Source organism: Aegilops tauschii, chromosome 1 (genome assembly GCF_002575655.3).
Source record: "Aegilops tauschii subsp. strangulata cultivar AL8/78 chromosome 1, Aet v6.0, whole genome shotgun sequence".
In the NCBI taxonomy this organism is placed as follows: domain Eukaryota; kingdom Viridiplantae; phylum Streptophyta; class Magnoliopsida; order Poales; family Poaceae; genus Aegilops; species Aegilops tauschii.
Window position 1 is genome coordinate 37423260 of NC_053035.3, and position 11293 is coordinate 37434552.

An 11293-nucleotide genomic window follows, 5' to 3' on the forward strand; every position below is an offset into this window, starting at 1 on the left:
CGCCGATCTCCCACGTCTCCTGTGGCCTTAGGGCCATGGGTGCGCGGTGGATCTCGGCCGTTGCCGACGGGAGGGCTCCGTTTTCAAGTGCTTCTTCAAGTTTTGTTAGGGTTTGTGTCCTGCTCAAGAAGACGAGACGGTGGCGGCTTCTTGAAGATGGAATAAAGTTCTCTCCGCCTAGCCCCCGTCCCAATGGTGTGTCTAGCATCGTCGGAGGGCGTGTGGTGGTATGTCTCCGGCGGATCTCGCGGGATTTGGTCGGTGGTTGTCTTTGATGGATCCGCTCGGATCCGGTCTTTATTCGTCTTTGTTCATGTGTCTTCAGATTGGATCGTTTTGATATAAATTTCTCTTCATCGGCGGCGATTGCTGTTTTGGGGTGTTGGTCCTATGGGTCCTTAGCACGACGACTTCCCGACTATCTACTACAACAAGTTGTGTCCGGCTCCGGCGTGGTAGGGGCCATGACGGCAGCGCGCCTTCGGCACGCTTCAGTGCTTGTAGTCGTCGCTAGGTGGTCTATGAATTTGAATGTATTTTTATTATTTCTGGTGTTCGTTGTACTGCCATGATTGAAGATGAATAGATCGACAGCTTCCCGCAAAAAAAACATGCACAAAATTGACTTTGAAAAGTATATATTAATATACCTTATATTTTGAAATGGATGGAGTAGTTCTTCGGTCCATGCTAGGAGGGACAGTGGCAGAATCGAAAGACACCTCGCCATGCATGTAGGTGAGCACGCCATAGTGCTCGAAGTAAGTGAAATATAGTCCTTGTGCTAAATTCTAGCATATGGTGACCATTTATTAGGCTAAAATCATTCCAAAGGCCTCGAAATAGCCTCACCACAATAATCTTGCAGTCCAAAGAATTCCAAACACTACCATGAGCCCAAACCTCAATTCAAGACCAATGCCACGAGAAATGTAATTTTGTAACCGTCGAATATCTAGGTGCCCACGAAATCACACGAAGGCAAAAGAGAACAAAATTGTTCAGAGCCGCAACTGGTCGAATTGAGAAGGATGCTTCACGCTACACTCATACATTCTGTAAATGTAACTAAGTGTGGCATTGTTTGTCCTAGAACCAAGCATTCTGTAAATTAGTACAAAGGGAACCAATCTTTAGAGCATCGTATTTTTCATAAGATTTCTGAAATCTCGCTTCTTGGTTGCTTTCACAACCTTTTAGCAACAAAACTTGTTTTGCACCATATAGCACATAAATCCTAGCTAGTTCTCAAAAAAAAAAAAACCACCGGTGGCGGTGACATGAGCTTAGCACATGACGGTTCATGACCTTCACACTGTAAGAACTAATTTTGTTCAGAGTAATTTCAATTAAAGGAGTACATACATACAGTGGTTATTTGTTTTCCATGACGTTCATTTTTTTTGTTAACTTCCTGCAATGAAACCTCAAAACCGAAAAGCTTCCCTCCGACGCGGGTCCCAGATGTCATCATCATCTCACCTTTTCTCTTCTTCCCCTTCTCCCACGCGCCGTCCTCGTCGCCTTGACGTGCCGCAGCATCTGCGAGCTCCCCCGCCACCGCCACGAGTGTGCAAACCGAACGGCCTCAGGTCGTCCCGACCTCACCTCTCTCTATCGGCTCCGGGAGGACTTCGGATGACCAGGAGCAGCTAGCATTGCGCATACGCGTCTTCCTCGAATTCAGTCAAGTCGCATTCTTCTAATAACGGTCTTCATTCAACTTCTTTAACTGCTCAATGACGCATGCTTGTGTGGAGCAGAATGTTAGAAGGTCTTGCACTCGGTCCTTTCGGGGAATCTGCTCCACAAACTGGCCAAGCATGGTCTACACGGCGAGCCTGGCAGTCACTTTCTTTTGAACTGTCAACGGCATCAGGGGGCTATGTATGCATACATGTAATGTGTGTGCTTTGGAGCTTCACTTATGAACTAGACATGCACAAGATGAGCCTTCTCCTAGCCTTGGAGCTGCTGCTGTTCCTACTTGTCTTGCCACACCTTTCTTCTGCCTCAAATCATACTCATTCTTCATTGGATCGGCAAGCAGAGGCACTTCTCCGTTGGAAATATAGCCTAAGCAGTTGGTCCTATGTTGTAGACTCATGGACAAAGGAAACCAGCCCCTGTGACTGGATCGGCATTACCTGCAGCAATGCCGTCCTGCCTCGTGGGCGTGACCAGGGTGATGCCGCCCTAGTTGTGTCCAACATTTCGCTTGTGAAGGTTCGCCTTTATGGCAGGTTGGACAGCCTCCACTTTTCAGACTTGCCCAATCTTATGTATCTGGACCTCAGTGACAACTCTCTCTGGGGCTCAATCCCATCAAGCATTGGCGCCCTTGCCAAACTCTCTCTTTTGGATCTGTCCACCAACAATCTTGATGGATCCATCCCACCTTTCAAAGGTAATTGTGCAAAACTAATCTTCCACGATCTATCATGCAATTTGTTCTCTGTAGTGCCTAGTATAGTAGGAACAAGGGAATTTAATAAGCCTCTCCACTTCGCAAACTTGCTTCATCTTGTCTATCTGGACCTCAGTCATAACGCTCTCTTGGGTTCAATCCCATCAAGCATTGGTGCTCTTACCGAGCTCACTCACTTGGATCTATCCAACAATGGCATGAATGGATCTATCCCATCAAGCATTGGTGCTCTTGCCGAGCTCACTCACTTGGATCTATCCAACAATGGCCTGAACGGATCTATCCCGCCCTCCATAGGTAATTATACTAAGCTAACCTCCACCAACCTCTCTTAGAGTTTGTTACCCACCATGCCTTTACAGTAGGAACACCAGGGAACTTAATGAGCCTCTCCACTTTGCAGACTCGCCTCATCTTGCCTATCTGGACCTCAGTTTGAACAAACTCTCAGGCCCAATCCCGTTACGCGTTGGTGCTCTTGCCGAGCTCAGGTTCTTGGGTCTATCCTTCAATGGCCTAAACGGGTCGATACTACCATTCATAGGTAATTGCACAATGCCAACCTCCACTATCTATCATACAATTCACACCTGTAAGGATACATCCCTTCTACAATTGCCTTACTAGACGATTTAAAGATGCTCATCGTGAGTTGCAACAGCTTTAATAAACTCAATAGTCAAATCCATATTAAATTGTGTAGACATTAAGTTCAACAACATATTTAGTTGTATTGTCTTGCTGCATGATTTAAATATGATCAGTTTTGCAGGCTTGCCTCATCTTGACTATCTTGACCTCTGTGACAACAATCTCTCAGGCCGAATCCCTTCAAATATTGGTGCTCATGCTAACCTCTTGTTTATCAATCTTTCCAATAATCGCTTACACGGGTTCATCCCACCATCCATTTGTAATCTTACAAAACTAATCTCCCTCGATCTCTCCTACAATTTGTTGTCTAATGGATTCCCGACTTGTGACAACCTAGCAAAGCTCTATTTAAACCACAACAAATTAACTGGCCCAATACCTCCTAGTTTGTTAAATCTGGCGAGTTTAAAAGTGTTGGATATATCTAACAATAAAATCATGGGTTCTATTCCTAAAGGCATTGGAAATCTAACAAGTTTGGAATGGTTGGATATATCTAGCAACCAAATCATGGGTTCTATTCCTAAAAGCATAGGAAATCTAACAAGTTTAGAACGGTTGGATATATCTAGCAACCAGATCATGGGTTCTATTCCTAACAGCATGGGAAATCTAAGAAGTTTAAAATTCTTGAATCTTTCTAACAATCAAATGAGTGGTCCTATCCCTTCGACCTTCTCAAAATTGATCTCTGTAAACATAATTTCAATAAAATCCAATCAGCTGAATGGCATATTGCCACCGGAGTTAGGATTACTTGTTCTTCTCTCATATCTGGATCTAAGTACCAATCAACTTGTAGGAGGCATTCCACCTGAGATAGGACAATGTCACTCTTTATCGTCGTTACTCGTATCAGACAACTTGTTGACAGGACGGATACCACAAGAACTTGGGTATCTTTCCGAACTATATGAGCTTGATTTGAGTAAAAACAATTTAAGTGGTGCCATCCCAGTGACTTTTTCTGATCTTTACCATTTGCTTAAGCTGAATTTATCATATAACAGTTTGGCTGGCAGAGTTCCATATCTTGCTGCAGGCGTGATCTCACTTGACCGTAATATAGAGATTCAAATGACTTACCTCCATGTGAAACACACCAAAGCAGAAAACATCAAAGTATGATAATTCTTGCTTTTCTCGCACCATTTTCTTTCGCTTGCCTCTCAATAGCAATCATCACGGTGGTCTGTCGGAGAAGAAAGTATGTAAAAAGCACAAGAAAAAGCAAGTCTGGTGATATATTGTCTATATGGAATTTTGATGGGAAGATTGCATTTGAAGACATACTCAATGCAACAGAAAATTTCGATGGGAAATATTGCATTGGCGTTGGAGGCTATGGATCAGTCTATAAAGTTGAGCTTGAAGCGGGGACTATCTTTGCTGTCAAGCTCCTCCACACAATGGAAGAATACAACGACGAGGCAACATTTCATGCTGAGATTGAAGTACTGACGAAAATCAGGCACCGATGCATCGTCAAGCTATTTGGCTTTTGTTCCCATTCCCAGTGCAAATTCCTCGTGTACGATCTTATCGAGAGGGGGAGTTTATCTTCCATTTTGCATGAGCAAGAACTTTCAAAGGACCTGGATTGGCCCAAGAGAGTTGATGTCATCACAGACGTAGCTCAAGCTCTCTCCTATTTGCACCATGATTGCGATGATCCTATTGTACACCGGGACATAAAAAGCAGCAATATTCTTCTAGACCTCAATTTTAAAGCTTACGTCTCAGACTTTGGTATGGCGAGGAAGCTAAAAGCTGGTTACTCAAGCTGGAGCACTATTTTTGCAGGCACATGTGGCTACATAGCCCCTGGTACTTACAGGCACTATTTTTTATGAAATGTGTTTCAGAAAGAGAGAAGAAGTAAGTTTCTGATCTGATATAGAGCTGATTTTGTTTCTTATTACAGAGCTGTCATCTACCATGGTGTTTACTGAGAAGTGCGACGTGTACAGCTTCGGCGTGGTTGTGCTGGAAGTTCTGATGGGAAAGCACCCAGGTGATCTGCTCCTTCCGTTCTTTTGCCTAACGGAGCAGCCGGGGAAGTTCAATGATATCCTGGATCGACGTGTCACAGCACCGTCAAACATTGACGAGGAGAAGAATATTATTTTGGTTGCCTTGGTGGCCTTTGCTTGCCTGCAAGTCAATCCCAAAGCCCGGCCAACGATGCAGCAGGTATATCAAACACTGACAAATATAAACCGTCGAGCGTTCATGCCCAGGCCCCTTCATGAAATTAGGGTACAAGATTTGCATGATTTTTGTGGTACCATAAAGAGTATATGAATCGATACAGATAGGCTACTGTGTTAGCAATTATATATTTGGCATGTGTGTGTTTGAAATAACGTATCTATCGAATCATGTTTGAAGTTTGAAGTGCCCTGTAACAATTAGATTGTTGATAAACTAAGCGACATTTTGATTTTTACAATTAGCTTGTTGATATTTGCCCAAGCACCGATTCACTGTAGTTTGTTTGACTGACATTTGGTGGGAGTGTTTGGATGGTAGTTCTGTGATTAACTGGTTTTTTAGAGGGTAAATACCTGTTTTTTGTTGTTGAGTGTATGTAGTCAGTTTGTTGTTTATTTTGGCAGTGTGTTTATCTTTTCCCAAAGCCATCTGGGAGAAAGACATCCAGAAGACTTGATCATATGCACATATCAGTTCATCGATAGATCATGTGCCCTGATTTAGTTCGGCATAGATCATATGCCCTTGTTTTCTTTGCCTTTTTGGTCATTTGCTGTTTTAACTACTTAAATCGTTTCAAAATCCCGAGCCAAATAATACTACCCAAAATGGAGATCTTTCCCATTAGAACTAACCAACCAGCCTGACATGTTTGTCCAGTTCGGCAGCAGCGAGCAGAGGAGGGGCAGGACAGGAAGGTGACCATGATTCTTAGACAGAGATTCTACTTCACTAGTTTCAGTAGTAACAATAAAGACTGAAGCTTCACATTTTGGGCGGCCGACTTCTAGATATGCCGATCAAGTGTTGCATTGTCAAACCCTAATAGCATCAATTTGATCTGTTGTAGCAATGATTTCAGCCCACAAAGCATCAATACATCGCTGCATTTCCCGCGACATTCTACGAGCAGCTGCATTGCTGATGATGAGCACATTTATCATCCAAATTTCGTCGACCATGTCCAAGTACCTGTCCAACCACATGAAGAAACACCGATCTTTGGCCTTTCCAAACATACTCAATTTAGCAACTTGTATGAACCAAGCATCAGGAAAACCATATGACATACTACTTGACTCTGAACATTAAAGAATAGCGGAACAACCTTCTTGTCCTTCACATTCATTGGGCATTTCCTGAAAAAAATTGGCTGGGCTCATAGATGTGCAAGACTGAGAGCAACCTTTGGCATCCACATTCTAGACATTCAGTCGGAGGGCGGCTCATCATTCCTTGGTGCATGCCAGCCGGGGCTTCTCTGTGACACGCTAGTCGAAGCGAGGGTCATTGCCAGTGGCAACAACCTATGTCAATAAGCAACATGCCTAATTACTGAACTAACAGACTAAGGGTGCGTCAATTAATTTGGACCGGAGGGAGTATTAAAATTTGTGTTTGTAGGCAACAACCCATTCTAATTGAATGATCAACTCACACTCAATACATGCACTCTAAATGGAAATAGTATGCCCAAAGAGAGTGGCAACTATCTATATATACAGTGGCTGCATGGCGAAGATGGAGCTGCATAAGCATGTTTGACATCAAATTGATATGCATCCGTAGCAGTTTGGAAACAACTTTACGACCTATGTTTTTTTGGAGACATTGGAGTCCACCAAATTCGCTCAAGTCTTATTCTTGGAAGGTTCTTTGGTTTACCAAATTCGGAAAAGGTTGTTGCGTTTCAGTCCAGTTCCATTTTGTTCATTAGTCTTTAGCACATTCCATGCCACTTGATATGTTTACAGTGCTTTGCTATAGAGTGTTGTGTGGTCCGTTAGCATCTCTCGAGGTAATTATTATGGCTTTCTGTATCGTGGGATCGAAAGGGATGGTTGAAGATTGATTAGGTGTCTTTTTCCCACACTTCCCAGAACTTGATTTGATTTATAATTCAATCAACAAATGTCATCCAGCCTGAACAAATTACCGAAAAAGGGTTTCCCCGCTTTGTATTCCAAAGCAACCAGCCAACATAGGATACATCTCGACGCTGGGGCGAGCAGCACAACAAGCCCAAAGACAAAAAAAGAAGAAGAAACATAATGCCAACAACGGCAGATCGACAAAGCGCGGAAGGCCCGCCACCGCTGCGCCCTCCGGAAACATCCCACCACCGCCCGAGGCTCCGAGTGCCGCATACCAAGCAGCACCTCCAAGAAGGTATGCGACGCCGACGACGCTGCTGCCCGGACAAGTCCTAGGGTTTCCCCCGGTATGCGGAGGAAAGTAGGGGATGGCTACCACCGACGCCCTTCACGAAGGAATGGTGGCACCCGCCGGTGTCACCGCATCGGCGCCGGACGAACCGGCAAGGATTTCTCCCGCACACCAAACACCACCGCCCATCCGGAGCCAACCATCCAAACTACCACCCAATGCGCCACCGCGGTTGCGCCGCCGCCCACGCCGTCTCACTACGAGGACCACCACGAGGCCGAGAAGACCGTAGAGAAGCGCCACGCGACGAGAACAACAGCACCAATGCCGAGCGGAAGGGAACCACCTCCACCGCCGTCGTGCGAGAAGTCGAGCCTCCGGCACTGTCGCGGTAGCCGACCGGACACGGCAGCGGGGCATACCAGGCCACCCCTGGCCCGGCCAGGCCCGAAACGGGCCCGCGAAGCCCCGCCGGCCGTGCTGCAGCAAGCTGGCATCGGTGCCGCCAGCCCCCGTCGCGCAACACCGCTCCCCTGCATCCCGGGAGTCACGCCGCCAACCAGCCCCGCCGCCGGCCCGCCCAGGCCCATATGGGCCCCGTAGGGCCTAGATCTGGGCCGAGCGCCGCCGCCAGGACGAGCCACAGCGCCACCCCGCCGCCAACGACGGCGCCGCTGCCTAGCCGCCCGCCTGCTCTGCGACAGGGAACCCCGCCGCCAGCTGGACCGCCGCCGCCTAGGAGCACCCCCCGGTGCAGCTCTGCCTCGCGCCGGAGCCACCGGGAGGGGAAGGGCAGGAAGGCCGCCGCCACCAGCGACCCCGGGGCCAGGCCGGCCGCGGGCGCCAGCGACGGCGGCGGGGAGGAACGGGAGAGGGGGGCTGGAGGCGGGAGAGAGAGGTGCGCGGCCGGCCGCCCGCGGGGGGGGGGGGGGGGGGGGGGACGCGGTCGCGGTCGCGAGCCCTAAGTAATTGACAGGGGTACCAGCCTGAACAAATTCAAAGTCCACCTCTCTAGCACCGATAGTAGATTTGTCAGTCTTCAACAATTTTCAACATAGATGGTACACTTGTACGGTGAACTCATTTTACCTTGTGTTGACAGTAGCACTTTTTAGCATAGATGCTACAGATCAATCGTTCTACTAATGAGTTTAGCGTGTGGACATGACAGCTATGTTGAAAAGCATGAACAAGCATGCAATTCTTATGATTAAAAACATGTGGCTAAAGATTAATACACATATACGGGTGCATATACAAGGGCCACGCCTAGCATTAATAATTTACTGCTATCTAATCAGGCCTTCAGGCATTGCTCGTTGTCATGCTGATCAGTCTGACTCGTCAGTCAGTAGAACAGAGGCACGAAAGGGACAGGATCTATAGAGAAAAGTCAGGTTACACACTTCTAACTAATTTTCCAGTTCGACAGCAGCGAGCAGAGGAGGGGCAGGACAGGACGGTGACCACGATTTTTAGACAGAGATTCTACTTCACTAGTTTCAGTAGAAACACTGGAAGAAGAATGACAAAAAGAAGGATACAATCTGAAGCTTCTTTTTGGGCGGCCAACTTTTCGATACGTCGATCCAGTGCTGCATTATCAACCCTAATAGCATCTATTTGAGCACTCGTAGCAACAATTTCAACCCTCGAAGCATCACTGCGTCACTGCATTTATTGCGACACGTTACAAGCAGCTGCATTGCTGAATATGAGCACATTTATCATCCAAATTTCCTCGACCATGTCCAAGTACCTGTCCAACCACATGAAGAAACACCGATCTTTGGCCTTTTGAAACATACTCAATTTAGCAACTTGTATGAACCAAACATCAGGAAAACCATATGACATACTACTTGACTCTGAACATTAAAGACCAGCGGAACAACCTTCTTGTCCTTCACATTCTTTGGGCATTTCCCCAAAAAATTGGCTGGGTTCAGAGATGTGCAAGACTGAGAGCAACCTTTGGCATCTACCTTCTAGAAGTTCAGTCGGAGGGAGGCTCATTAATCCTTGGTGCACGCCAGCCGGAGCTTCTCTGTGACACGCCTATTGGAGAAAGGGCCATTGCCAGTGGAACAACCTATGCAAATAAGAAACATGCCTAATTACTGAACCAACGGAACCACGAGTATTAAATTTGTATTAGCAGGCAACAACCCATTCTAATTCAATGGTCAACTCACACTCAATATATGCACTCTAAATGGAAATAGTATGCCCAGAGAAAATGGCAACTATCTATATATATACTGTGGATGCATGGCGAAGATGGAGCTGCATAAGCATGTTCGACGTCACACTGATATGAATCTATGCCGGTTAGGAAACAACTTTACGACTTATGTTGCTTATTTTGAGACATTGGAGTCCACCAAATTCAGTCAAGTCTTAATTTGTAGAGGGATGTTCGGTTGTAGTCCAGGTCCACTATCTTCATTAGTCATGACCACATTCCGTGCCACTTGATATGTTTATAGTGTTCTGTGCCCCGTTAAATCCTCCAGGGATCAGGTGTTTAACAACCTTCAGCTACAAGTTAAGGCAGAAGCTCTTTGTTCGCTCATTCTCTCTGGTCTGAAATTTTGGGCGATGGCGGGAGGGAAGGGATGTACCGAATTATGTGACTAGTCTTCGTTTGTGCGCTGGTTTGGAATGGAGATATGTGTGTTTGTTCTATCGCCGGGTGAATTCTTGTAATCTATAACTCTCGCTCAAAAAAGGAGAAAACTTCTCCAGAGATCTTGATATGTTATTCTGCCCTCCCGTTACTGCCAGAGTTGAGAAGTTCGAAATGGGTGTACAGAATATAGGGAATAATCAACGCTAGCACACAATCGAGTTCATTTTTCCACTATTATTGCTTTCTGTATAGCAGGATCGAAAGGACTTCATTGGAAGGTAATAGTTGGAGGTTGGTTAGGTGTCCTTCTTCTACACTTACCAAAACTTGATTTGATTTCTAGTTCAAACAACATGGTGATTGGTGAACCAGTTTCAAAGTCAAGCTACACTTTTAAGTAATCCCCAGACAGTAAATTTGTCAGGCTTCAAAACAGAGTGTAATTTTCATCATTTTTCATGATAGATGGTACACTTTTACGCTGAACTCATTCCTTTAACTAATGTCGACCTTAGCAGTTTTCAGCATAGATGCTACATATCAGTAGTTCTGCAAATGGGTTCAGCGTATGGACATGACAGCTATGGTGAAGCATGAGCAAGCAGGCATCTCGTATTATTAAAACCGGTGGTTAAGGATTAATACGTATATGCAGGTGCATATACCGAGGGTGGAGGGTCACACTTAGCATTAACAAATACTACTGTTACCGAATCAGGTCTTGCTGAGCAGTTAGACTCGTCAGTCAGCAGAGCAGAAGCAGGAATCGGATAGGGAGCATGCAGCAGGATCGATAGAGAAAAGTCAGGTTATACTTTTAACTAATTCCCAGCACCGGAAATAACAGGTCAGAACACTACTGAGTTGTCCTGGAAAGGAAAAGTAAAAAATAAAATAGCAGAGATGTAGGCTTATAGCTGCAGAAGCCAAAGTTTTGGTTCATTCGATTTCCGGAATATGTAGATGTACTTGGTATATTATTGGTTGGCAAAAATAAAATCATATTGGCCGTACGAACAAGGACCTGAACCTTGTGGCAGTGTGTATTTTTTTTGTGCGTGTCAGAATCGTTTTCTCTTGCGAGAAGTGTGTCAGACTCATTGTTGCCTCGTTTGAGAATTGTTTCATCAACACATTTAAGTGATAATGCAACTTTATTTTCTCAAAGATGGTTCTGGTTTCATCTTGATGTACAAGTT

General features: G+C 45.6%; 2 protein-coding genes across 2 annotated transcripts; both read left to right on the top strand.

The window, feature by feature from the left end:
• Positions 1–2830: 2830 nt before the first annotated feature.
• LOC120969364 (uncharacterized) lies at positions 2831–4338 on the top strand. Its single transcript, XM_045230443.1, has one exon. The coding sequence runs from the start codon at positions 3185–3187 to the stop codon at positions 4208–4210; it is 1026 nt and encodes a 341-aa protein (XP_045086378.1). The 5' UTR covers positions 2831–3184; the 3' UTR covers positions 4211–4338.
• Positions 4339–4491: 153 nt separating this feature from the next.
• LOC120967038 (probable leucine-rich repeat receptor-like protein kinase At1g35710) lies at positions 4492–6057 on the top strand. The gene is made up of 3 exons (XM_040393629.2): positions 4492–4909; positions 5007–5096; positions 5957–6057. Exons 1-3 carry the CDS (start codon positions 4492–4494, stop codon positions 6055–6057), a joined length of 609 nt encoding a protein of 202 aa, XP_040249563.2.
• Positions 6058–11293: the final 5236 nt, after the last annotated feature.